We start from the raw sequence: 13,597 nt of genomic DNA on the forward strand, positions 1-13,597 counted from the left end.
TGCTTCTTTTAATATTTCCTTCGCGCAAATTCCGACTAATTTATAAATTGTAAATTCTTCTTTAATATTCCGGTCTTTCTCGAGAATCCCCATGCCTAAAACGGCGATAATTAAGTGCCACGAACTTTTGACAGAACCCACGATCTCGTCGACCTTGACACTTATCGCAAGCAGATAATGAGCTTCGACACGAAAATATGCACCTTTATGTTTGAAATTCCCTCTACGATAAGGAAGCATGATATCACGTCGCAATTTCCTCATAACTTCCGTCGACCTAATCGTGTGATCCCGTGAGAACCTCTGCACCCTATATCCTGCGTCTATAAAGTCCACTGTGCGTAACATAAAAAGAAAAAAATAAAATTCTTATCTCAAACATCGTCGGCTTGGTTGCACATTTACATCGTACAATTTGTTCTCTTCTTTTTATATATTATTTTTTTTACATATATATGTGCGATAAGATTTATTAATTATAAATTATTAATTGAAATTTCTGGATTAAAAATTAATTAAATATTTATATATAATATATACGCGCGATTGAATACATATTATTGAACAAATTATTAAAATTATCAAAATTTTGTTTCATAAATTTATTAATTCATCTATTTTTTATTACGCAAATTTTAATTAGCTTTAAATTAATAGTTTAAATTTATGTTCAATATTGTGATAAATAAACACTATTTTTATATTTTTTATTTACAAACTCTCTGTCTCTCTCTTTTTACATTAATATACGTAATTTTTAAATTGCATTTTATTATTAATATATATATATATATTAATTTTATTTTATCGGTAATAAATATACATATTTATCTTTTTCGTTTCTAAAGCATCTCTCAAATTTTTGTATGCAAACAGTAACACAATTACACTTATTTTCCACCTCTGAGCTTGACCGTTGTTGTGTAAGGTTAGAAAGCTAGAAAATTACATGATATTTCGTTGCAGTCTTAAAATGCAAGAACAAATTTATTCAAATCGCCATCTCATGTTCTTGTGTAATAATTATTACTGGCATAAGGTGCTTGGAGTTTTTTGAGCTAAAATATACCAACACAAGTAGCAAGATATTTTCAAGATGCTGTATTTTTACAAATTACTATTGTATCTTCAGTTTTAATATTTTGACTTTTGATTGATTTTCACATTCATAGGCTGAGTCTAATTTGTAAATGAAGCTAATCGCCATTTATTATACTCGATTTATTGCAATAGTAACAGTATCAGCTGATCGAAATTTACTTGTCACACTGCTTTCAAACAAGAAAATCTAACATTAATTCTTAGCCATTTAATCCCAACAGATATAATCAGGATAATTCAAATAGAGAATTATTGATTACAGGGAATCAAAGAAGTTTATAAATAGATAAAAAAAAGAATCTCAGAAGTGATCTGAAAGAAGCAAAAAAATCTAAATTTAAATAAATAAATAATTTAATGAAAAATAAATTTTTTTAGATGATTTCAAACTTATCTAAACGAGACATAATTAAATAATAATTTAAAGTTTCCATGTAACGCGCTACTATTAACATTGGCATTTTCCCAATGTCACGTTCGGCAGGTGCCAATTGATCAAAATAGAAGAAAAAAATAAAAATCTTTCACGGTTATGCGGTAGAATCGCCTAACCAACTGTTATTATTATATTTCATTCCTAGAACTTCATTAATTTTCTCTCGGAGAACGTCATAAACATGCTAATGTTGTCTGTCGCGTCACTCGCGTGTTCAAGAAGCTCGTCCATCGATACGTTACAAGGATGTTGAAAACACGTTCTCCTATCGTCATTCGTACGGTCGCTGGCTATAATTAGTCCCATCACGCGTCGCGTTATCTCGCGCGGGAGCGCGGATAATCGGCGATTGCGTCGCGTCGCGATGACGGGCACCTATTTCCATCATCGATAACGAAAATGGAGCTCCCCTCGGAATTGCGGGCAATGATTATGAGCACGATTTTTCCCTCGAGGCACCGTTATGCTCCGCTTTTTCGTCGCGACTCATGAGAATCTCGCTCTCCGCGCGTCGCGATTTAGACAATGACGAGAGAAATTACGTCGACGAAGAAGTTGTGAGAAACCCGGTGAGCGGCGTTGGCTCATTGTCAGAGCAGATCGCGTAATTGGTTCGAAACCTACGGCCGTTTTCGTTTACGACAACCTGCAAACGGAAAACGCGCGCGGTTTCTCCGCAAAAACATCCGCATGACTTTGCTCTTTCACCTGACTTTATAGAATCGAAGAAGCGCCAGGAAACGACATGTGTTTACTCGACACATTCCAAAAGTGTTGCTGTGGGAAGATTATATTTTTTTTGTGTGTTAGGAATGGAAAGGAGAAAAATATACTTGTTTTGCGTGCAAAAATAACAAAGATATTCGCGGACTTTATTGTATAAACAGCGCTCGTAGACAGCTTGCATTTAATTTTGTTTGATAAGAAATAAGATAATTTTGCTACTGTAATCTCTCTCTTCTTAAAAATGAATAAATTTTCTCTATTACATAATTTTTCTTGATTTTCAAGAACCTGTTTCTTAAAGGACGATGTACTTGAAAGATGATTAGTATGTTGCGAATAATTTATGAAAAAATCTCTTAGGAACTTATGCGTTTCAAATTTATGTAAAAAGGATTTACCGTTACATTTTCCATCAGAATATTAGTGGAATAATTATTAAAGGGAGGCTATATTGTTTCCTGTAAAGCGCTTCGTGACGCTCGCGTGAACAGCTGAGTTTTCTCCTCGGTCTTATCGAATTATCGCGTCGTTTATAACAACTTTAAAACTCCATCTCGTGCAAAGTTTTGCTAAACGATTTCGCGTGAAGAAGAATGCGATATGCGCAAAATGCGCAATATTTTCATATATATTCATGATGTAGAAATAAAATACTTCATGCTTGCAGATTCAGTTAAATGATTTATGCATATCAATTTAAAATAATTTTGCGATAAAATAAAATCGCCGCAACCTTGATGTATTATAATTAAATGTAATTGTGAATAAATAAATTAAATAAAATAGTCGATAAAATTTTACATATTAAATTTTTTATAATATTTCAATATTTTTTTTTAAAGAGAGAGAGAAGGAGAGAAGCCTTATTTATCTTTCTTTCTTGAAAAATTGATTTGCACTTAATAGATATAGATACTTAATAGATATCTATATATCGTTGATGTATATGGAATATATCTAGCTGAGAATTTTCGATTAAAATATACATTAAAAGTCGCATCTAAAAGATTTTCACAATTGCAGATTCTTTCATTAATTCAAAGGTAACTTTTCCTCTCAGTTTAGAATTTTTACCCTTAACAAAATGTTTAATTTACGATTGATTGGCACAAAATATTTAATTAAAAATTAAATGGTTGCTATTGATAATTTCCAATCGAAAATTTCTATTCACAGAAATTCAACGTTAAATTCAGCAAACAATTTATTATTAGAAAAAAATGTGTATTTTTTTTTATAAATTATTTATAAATTATTCATATATCGTGGCAATTAATTAATTTAAATTACACACACATCTTGTTAAAGAATAATTAAAATTGTTAAAATATTTAGCAGTGATAATTAAATCGCATTTGATCATACGTTTCAATTGCATTCCACTGTAGAGAGATCCGTTAGGAAATTTGTCATTAAGAGAAAGTACGTTTCTTTATATCACGTTATCCGTGTATACAAACATCGCGTCTCACCTTCTATAAATCGAATCACCTTCAAATTCAAATTTATCGCAAAACACAGTTCACTTAAAATATCAATTGCTTCGAATCTCGCGTAAGCCACTGACTACTCTCTTTTCTAATGCTCCAATAAACAGATTGTTATACTGTGATTTGGAATCGTATCATCAGACAACCATCGACCTCACCTGTCTCTTGCATAAATGCGCGCGTACACGAAGAAAAATTGCGAGTTTCGCGCTTCGATATACGCACCTGATTAGGCTCGCGAGGAAAATTCGCGCGAGGGGAGAAATTCCTCCGCAGGAAACGATGGGGTCCTCCTACAGCCAGCAGCAATCCCCGCGAGTTATTTGCATACAATCCGGTGACGGCGGTTCAGGAATCCGCGGAAAGCGCGACCGACCGGTTAGCTTCCCCGCCTTCCTTCCTTCCTTCCCTTCTCTTCGTCTCCGTCCGGTGCGGAGCGTCGTGTTTCTCCAGATCGAGGGGCCCGCTTCCTTCCGGTTCCCTCTTCCGGTGTCGGATCTGTCAGGGTCCCTCGACGAGAACGAGATCGAGGATCGACGAAAATCGTCGACAACTAGACGCGCGCACGAGTCAGTGGGTACTTTGGAGAACGGAAAGTCGTCGTCGCTTCGTCGGCAACGACGGGCGAAAGGTGCCGCACGGTCGAGAACCCAGCAAGTACTGCTGAGGCCAACAGGTGAGCCATGCCAGCGGTTTACAGCCAGTGGTGTATCACGCTGGTATCCTGCCGAGGGCAAGGTGCGATGTCAGGAGCGTAATTTGCCGCTCTGAACTTCACCTGGCACATCGTTTGCCTGTCTGTTGCTTCCGATCCAATTGACAAGAGACAATAAAAGAGGCTGATATATAAAAGTTGTATTTTTATACCTGACGAGAAGCACATGCATGTTTGAAAGCTTGTTTATTGACAAGTTTTCAAAGATGTAGAGTCATAGATATATTTACATTTATAAAATAAATTACGTAAAATATAAAGAGTTCGTCTTTTGTGGCTATTTAGTCTGTAATTGAGTTTGACATATGAAATAATATTTATAAATAATACAGAAAAATTTCAAAAACAATAATAAAGTTTAGAAATAAATGAAACTAAAATTTCTGGCTATGATCTTTTTTACAAAATAAAATTATAGAATAAAGCTATTTGCGTTTTTTAAATCATAATATTTATTACATGTACAATATAAAAAAAAATTGACAAATTTGTTAGAAATCAAAGAGAATAGCAAATGATCGATAAAAATAACAACAGGTGTATTTAATAATTATGAAATATTTATTATAAAATATTTCTTATTGAATCGACTTTGAATTAAATTGTAGAGCTTTATGGAAGAGAACCGGTTCTCTCTGAATCCGGAAGAAACATATGTCGAACAAATGTTCCCGGATAATTTACTGACGCTCCGTCGGTTCTCATAAATATCGACGCGCGATCATGATTTCCGACACAAAGTTTCTGCATCTACTTTTCCACATGGTACATATAACTTACATTCCTTCGCGCGACAAATGCGTAATAGATTTTCGCGAAACGACATCGCCAAGATTCTAGAAATAAAGAAACAAAATCAAATAACATTGCAAAACCAATAAATTATCGTATCAAGATCTTGCATCTTTTTATTTCCCTTGCAAAAAAAAATCTACATTTTAAATTGTGCAAGCAGTTTATCGTTCTTTTATCATTATTGTGATTTATCAAGTTATCGTGTACTGAAATAATGAATTAAATTAGTAGTTACTATATTTTAATTTACAATAATAATTTAATATCGTTTCACTGTCGCCATATATAAGTATTTATTTGAAAAGTATAACATTTTCATATTCACAAGATTAGATTCCCTGACGGTATTAAAGGCGATAAAGAAGTTAGCGAGTTATTGCATTTTTTTAGTAATATGCAAATTCTACAGTTAATCCAATGCACCAACTATATAATGTTTCATTATATACTTTCTAGCCACGTCGTAATCTACTATTAATGTCCATGAATGGAATTCCACGAATGAAATTTTTCGTAGAAGGATTAATGCGTATATGCTTTAAGCACAAATCCTCTATCTTAATTTGATTTTTAAAATAAATATATCATAATAATATATCAGATTTAATAATTTAATTATAGTAAAAGAACCAGTTTCCCTATAAAAATATAAATATTGTTCATGATGTGTTTACGATACTCATTTTTAGTATTTTTTTTCATAAGCATTATTTAAAAAATGCATAAATTATAAAACTCCAACAAAAATAGCATAATATTTACATAGTAAAATATTTACATAGCACAAGACTGCTTGACATTCTTAATCGATCAAATTCTTTATTGGCACAAAGAAATTTTAAACAATACAGCCATAAAAGCATCATATATGTAAAGGTTTTAAATAAAAACGTTGACCTAGGAAACGAGATCTAATACATCAATATATCTCATGTATATCATTATGAACAAGATCTCTCATATCGAATATAGATTCTAACATTGTCTAACTTCCTTTAATGGCTCTCTTTCTCGTGCAAAGTAAAAGTGATTGTAGCATCGAAAGACGTCAGGCTGTTTTTGCACAACCTTCTTATTCAAATCACCCAGCCGATTTCGCATTCCGAAAGTGCCTCACGAAGCCACCGCTTTATTATCCCGCGAGTTGATCCTCCCGACCCGCCTACGCCTTCCGTATAATTTTCACAAGTTTCTATTTCTTGCGATGATTACAGCATCAAGTGACATAATCAAAGTGCGAAGATTGTCACATTTTTTTTACGCGTGGGAATCTATTCTTTTGTAATTGTATATGGCGCCGTGTATGTATCTTTTAATATGTACATAATATGCAACATGAATATAATTTTTTTTGCATAATTCGCGATCTTTTAAGTATCAAGGTGCATTAATGAAGGCACAAAGAATCTTCAATAATTTTCGTCAATAATATACCGAAGAGAATTTATGTTATCAATTTAAAAATAACATATCGAAAGCGACATTTGACGATACGATAAATTCTTATCATATTGGCGTATCCATATTGGAACCGATTATTTTCTATCGCTTTGCGTCATAATCTCGCTGACGCAATTTATGTCATTATGAATCATATATATTGATATTAAAGGATAATCTATTATTAAGTTAAATTATGGTTGTCTCTTTATTGCAAAAAAATCTATGTATCTAAAAAATAATTGTTTCCGCTTCACATTATTTATTACGTGCTCAGAATATTTGACATGTATAAAATTATTCTTAATGCACGCAACAGAATCAAAAAGTTATATCTTATTTTATTTAATATTAATACATAATACTAATTACATATTACATATACATAATATTAATACATATTTACAAAAATTATATACAAAAAACAGACAAAAGAATTAACTAAATTATAAACTCTTCAACTTTAAAAAAATATTTAAAAAATATTAAATATTAAATATTATTTATTTAAATTTACACTATTTCTAAATTATTAGTAATTATAAATTATTTAATATTAGAAAGAAAAAATTAATAATAATAAAACTAATAAATATATTGAATAATCACAAAATCAATATGTAAAAAATTTTTTTTCAAATAATTTACATACTTTTTTTGAATGTAATAGAACGCATTAGCTATTAATAAGAAATTGAAAAATTACGCAATAAAAAATCGAATTAATTTATATCATGGAAATTATATTTTTTACTTAATATAGTGTTTAGATTACATATTGTTTAATTTATTTATTTTTTTTTCTAAATTATGCATTGCGTTTCAGAAATATAAATCTATTTAAAAAATAAATTAATACAAAGTCATTATACATATAGTATGCATTTTCATTAGTTTACCGATGGAGAGTTCAATAAAAGAAGAAACATGTCATTAATTGATAGTTTCCCGACAGATGACGCCATCTTAAAGGATTCTTGGCGATATATTATTGAATTTTTGAAGCGACAAAGACCAATCCATCTACTACAAAGAAGAGATAAATAAAAGATTAACATATATAACAATATATTCATGCATAATCGATAATAATTTTAATTTTTAAAGTAAAATAATGTATTTATTATTAGGTGATCCTATCTGCGTTCTGCACTTGCAATTTTTAGCAAAATTATTGTTTAAAAAATTACAACTCTATTATATATTCGTCTTTATAAATTATATATTTTCAAATATATATATTTGTAATAATTAATTTATTTATAAAAAAATTGCTATGAGATTTATTTAATATCATTATTAAACAAATATATTTCTTATATGTAATTGTGCTAACATGTTTTCTAAAATAAATTAACAACATTGTTGTTGAAGTGACAGATACGCTTTATATACGTTAATATATAAACGTCATACCAATAGCTGCGGTGTCCGAGTGGTTAAGGAGTTGGACTCGAAATCCAATGGGCTTTGCCCGCACAGGTTCGAATCCTGTCCGCAGCGATTATTTTTTTTCTTCGCTGAATAATTCTTCATACATGTCTTATATAATATTTATTGACATTAAATTGTACACGATTATAATGATGTAATTGTGCTGTATTGCCAATATTTTTCATTATTATCATCACTTGTCGTTTATCATTACACGACAGCTGGCCCCTCATTGTACATTGTAATGAATATTTAATGTAAATTATGAATAAATTAATAAATTGATAAAGAATTAGGCTCTGTTATGTATTAAACAAATTATAAATATTTATGTTTTTTAATAAAATGTTATAAAATACTATTAATACATGATAGACGTTATAGAAATATATATCTATCATAAAATTGAAATTCTACGCTGGTATCTTAAAGAGATACTTTAGAGTATATATAAAAAAAATATGTAAAATATATAAAATATATATATATATATATATAAAATCTATATTTATATGAAAATCAATGTGGGTAATTAATATACATCCTATATAAGACTAGATAGAATAGTTCGACCTTTAGCAATGAATCTTACGTATATACAAAAAATATAATTCACTTTCCTTCTCTTCCATCCCGGATATGGAAGGGTTATCATGAAACCATTCGCTGCTTAGTCATCGACGATGGGAACGAAATTCTATGACGCATTTTGCTGAAAGAAGAGACACGATCATAAGTTTCGACGTGATCAAGACGCTATCTCAATTGACCTACGGCCCCACTACCCTTTCCCTCACCCGGTTCACCGCTCCGTTATCTGCTTCTGTGCGTAGACTGACCCTCACGTCGGTCTTCTTTCACTTGGCTACGAACCACCATCCATCGAAGATGATCCGAATCGGCGCACTCTTCCTGATCCTGGCTCTGTCCACGCTCTACGCGGAAGTTGTGCACTTTACACCGTGCCCTCATCGTAAGTATCGCAATATTTCTCCTTTATGCGAATCGCGATTCGCTGACTAAACGGAAAGGGCTCTGCTAGAAAGTGACGGGGACATGTTTCTTGCTTGGCATAATGTCATCGAGAACCCTGATCGCGTAACTGACGTCAATCAACGTGAAAGTCGGGGAAAAATCGGGGGTTAAATCCTTCGGCGGATATATATCGATCGTCGACGTTCATGCGTTGTTTTTATCGTTCTCGGAGCGACGAACTCTTATTTAATGCGATTACCATATATCGAACCGTGCGGGCGCGTAAATAAATCAGGGATATGTAAAGCGAAAATGGGACTTCTCTTTGCAATCACTGTTATTCATGCATTTTTATCTTCAGTTTCATCCATCATGCGTATTTTGGAAATGATGTTATTTACGGGTCCGATGCATTGCTACCGTCAAGTATTTTTTTTATCGATTTCAATGTATGTGTATTGTTTGTATCAAATTTTAAAAATATATTCTCGAAATAATCTCTTTCGAGAATATATTTCAAAAATTACCTTTTATCCCTTGTAAGAAAATTTAATGAAGCTAAGCTAAGAAAATTAAAAAATTTATATTGTATTAATTTATTATTATTTCGAAAGAAATTGAATTATTTTAAATTACAAATTTTTTCATAATATTATGTTGTAATATTTATTAATTAAAAATATAGTTTTCAAATGTTTTTTCATATTTAAATAATTCTGAAAAAAGTGTGAATAATTGATATATTTAAATTTTAGATTAGATATATTTTGCGAAACTTTGAAATATACGAAAGTATGGCAATATACGAAGCTTTTGAATCGTAATATTAATCAATTAATTATTCTAAATTTCGATTTGCGAGAATGCATTATTTATATTAGAGATGTTCACGGAATAACTATTTTTAACCGTCAACAACATATAAACACGTGATTAGCAAGTGAAAGAGAAGGACGAAGATTAAAGTAATAACGCCCCTTTCTATGCAAACAAAGAGGGATTGCTAGACTAAAATAGCTTCATATCAATTTCATATCTTCTTTCCCACTTATCAGTTGAACTTATCAATTTCTTTGTATCAATTTCATATCTACTTTCCCACTTATCAATTGAACTTATCAGTGTCCATTTATCACGTGAACCTTCCAAAAAATTATTTTTTAAAATTAATGCTTAAATTTAAATTCTTTCTTTTTACCAAAATTTTAAGCAGAAGATTTTATTAAAAAGAAGACATTTAAAATTTTTGACTTTACAAAAGATGAATTTTTAATTCCATAGAAAATTAATTTCGAATATTATTTATTGTATCGGAAAAGTAAAAAAATTCTAATCAATTTTATTACGCATCGATCAAATGTATATGTATTGAAAGATTTAGTAAATATTTGTTATAAACATGTTGTCTAGATTAATTGAATTAAATTGAAATGTTGAGTGATATATTCGCTGGGATGTATTTAATTCAAAGTTAATTCATATTGTGGAATATTATTAAAACGATAATGAAGTAATGTCTATTTGAAAGTTACAGAAAGTGGAACCTAAGGAAATGCATTCAATTAATATGATAAATTAATCTGAGAAAAACAATTTCATCTCAGGAATAAAAAGCTATATTAATCTCGCAAAGCTAAAAGCCAACGCGAAATTTTTCCGCAATAAGCATTTGATAAAAGCGAGAATTATTACACATGAAAACATTATTATTTGTAGGAAAAAGCAATCATACAAACTTTAGCTTTCCGGATAAAATAGTTTTGGGAAAAAATCTGCTAAATCAATGAAACGGCGAAAACTTTGATACAAATAGAGGTGATATGTTGGGGCTCGAGATATAATTTAATAAGTTTTTTCGTATTCATCGAAATTTTGCGAAAGTTTTTTCCATATTGTAATTCATAACCGAATCTCGGAGAATAAACCAAACATCTGGTATACATTTTCATAAAAAAAGGAAGATACTTAAGATGCAAAAATTTCGCTTTATCTAGATAGAAACTTTGTCGATCGCAGTTTCAAAGTAGTTTGTGTTAATCTGCAAAAGTTGCGTCATCGATGACACGTGCTGCTCTTCTTTCTTTTTGTTTTTTGTACAGCAATTTACGCGCGTTTATCTCATTAATTCTTATACGAGAGAGAAACAATATTAATACTATTGTATGAACTTATGAAGATATATAATGACAACTTAAAAATCATAAATATCTGCTGTTTTCTATTCATAGCGTGCTACGCAAATAAAATGATATTTTCTTTTTATATATATTTTATATAGATTTTATCTGCTTATAAACAAATTTAATATAAGTAACTTAAAAATTGTATATCTCTTATAAAATATTCTCTCCTAATATTTTCAATGTATCTTGATAATTCTTATTCTTAATGTCTTCTATTGCTATTTAAATTGTGGACAACAAATGAGATCTAAGGATTTTAACAACTTTTTGAATAGATTCTTTATGAAATCTTATCATTTATGTTTTAGCTGAAAATTACACTTCAGTTTGTACTGTACACGAAGTACGAGTAAACCCATGCAGAGAAGCTGAAGAAAGAAAACCATGTACTTTAAAAAAGGGTCGCAATGCGAGTATAAGTTTTGACTATACCACTGGTAAATATAACATTTTATATGTTTGATTTATATTAAAATATACTATAATATACTATAAACGTATACTATAGGAGTATTAAATAATTTCGAACTTTACGTGTTAGAAATTAATAAATTCGTCATATCTTTTATTTACAATTATGCACATGTTTTGAATTTAATTTAATATATGTATATATACAAAAGATATCTCAAATGAAAGAGAGAATGTAGTCACAACAATCATCATGATAAAGATCATTAAAAATTATTACGAATCGTAGCAATATATTCTAATAAATGTTATAAGTTAGAAAGATTTTAAAAATAGCATTTATTATTAACACGAAAAATCTCAATGTATTATCATTTCAATGTTAAACTTCTCAATATTTGAATAGATTTAGAATGTAAAAAATGTAAAAAAATTGTGTGTTGAACATAATCATATATATAAATAAAAACATTACATAAAATATAATTATAGCCTATAGTATTTCACGTATTTAACGTTTCTACGTCAATGCTTTAAAATACAAGAAAATATTTTGTGGAAAAAAATAATTTACATAAACTTTAGAAGATGCTGTTAATTCTTTATCTTTCTTTAAAAATATTTTTCACTCTAGATTTAAAAAAATAGAATATTAATTATTTTAATCAAGATAATGATGTATTAATAATATATATTTTATTTCAGAGTTCGGTGGTGATACATTACAGAGCAGAGCATATTGGGCTTCGGAAATAGTCGATTTGCCATTTTTGGGCATGCCAATTGAAGCTTGTCCATGTACTACTTGTCCGGCGGTACCTAATCAAAAACAAACATATACGGTGGTATTGCCGATCTCTAAGAAGTTCCCTGCGGTAAATAATTTTTTGATTTTATTGTAAATAAGCCATTTTATTTCGTACTATATTTATGTATAAATGATTATAGACTTTATAATATGTATTTGTTTATCGTAACTTATTTTCTGTTTATTTTATTTCATTTTATTTTATTTTATGTGATTTATTATATTTTATGTAATATTTTTATTTATATATATGATTATGTTCAACACACAATTTTTTACATTCTAAATCTATTCAAATATTAAGAAGTTTAACATTGAAATGATAATATACTTAAAGATATAAAACTTAAATATAATTTGATATGTAGAAGAATGGTTATAATAGTTAAGTAGTTTATTACTAGAAGAAGAAATTAATTTTAAAATTAAAATATATCGTTATTTAAAACATATTTTTATTTTTAATTACAGCGAACATATGATCTCAAATGGAAATTGTGGAATGAGCAAGAGCAAGAATGCTGTTTTATGTTCCAAATTAAATTGGTGAAGTGAAGTTGTTGTTCTTAAATTCAACATATCATCCTTCGCAATGATTATAATTCGCCGATTCATAATTTAATAAAATAAATAATATATTTGTATTAAATTGCAATCTTTCATTATATTTGCCTTTATACTATGTTAAATATGATAAATTTTTATCATAATATAATCATTAATAAATAATTTAATAAAAAACATTATCATTATATTATAATATTTATCGATAATTCTTAATTAATGATTCGCAAAATTCTTTCAGAGAAAATTGCATGATGGTTTCTATTTGATTTTATACAAGCTATTTGCCAACTTTTCTTAAATATCTTAAAATATTAAAGATTCTTCTATTTAGGAAAAAGAGTGTATGTTCGACTTTTATATAATATTTATAAAATTATATATTCGATAAAGTTATATATTGACTTTTTGAGGGGGAAGGGAAGGCTCTATATGTAATTTTTACAGTATCTAAACATTCAATCTGTATTTAAAATAATTATATAAGTATTTGTGACTTTAATAATTCGGTTTATAGTT

At 29.3% G+C, this 13,597-nt stretch overlaps 2 protein-coding genes and 1 non-coding gene across 3 annotated transcripts in view; 2 read left to right on the forward strand and 1 right to left on the reverse strand.

The window, feature by feature from the left end:
- Positions 1 to 4,423, reverse strand: part of LOC105256784 (echinoderm microtubule-associated protein-like 2) — a 38,863-nt gene extending 34,440 nt beyond the window's left edge. Inside the window, exon 1 of the mRNA XM_011267012.3 lies at positions 3,979 to 4,423. The gene's annotated coding sequence lies outside the window, so the exon portion shown is untranslated. The remainder of the gene's footprint in view (positions 1 to 3,978) is intronic.
- A 3,701-nt stretch (positions 4,424 to 8,124) lies between these two features.
- Trnas-cga lies at positions 8,125 to 8,206 on the forward strand. The gene has a single exon. It is a non-coding gene; the product is annotated as a tRNA-Ser (tRNA).
- A 717-nt stretch (positions 8,207 to 8,923) lies between these two features.
- LOC105256783 (MD-2-related lipid-recognition protein) lies at positions 8,924 to 13,163 on the forward strand. Its single transcript, XM_011267007.3, has 4 exons — positions 8,924 to 9,110; positions 11,604 to 11,732; positions 12,412 to 12,581; positions 12,986 to 13,163. The coding sequence occupies exons 1-4, from the start codon at positions 9,026 to 9,028 to the stop codon at positions 13,067 to 13,069; spliced, it is 468 nt and encodes a 155-aa protein (XP_011265309.2). The 5' UTR covers positions 8,924 to 9,025; the 3' UTR covers positions 13,070 to 13,163.
- The last annotated feature ends 434 nt before the right edge of the window (positions 13,164 to 13,597 follow it).

Source organism: Camponotus floridanus, unplaced genomic scaffold, assembly GCF_003227725.1.
Source record: "Camponotus floridanus strain SB8 unplaced genomic scaffold, Cflo_v7.5 scaffold50, whole genome shotgun sequence".
In the NCBI taxonomy this organism is placed as follows: domain Eukaryota; kingdom Metazoa; phylum Arthropoda; class Insecta; order Hymenoptera; family Formicidae; genus Camponotus; species Camponotus floridanus.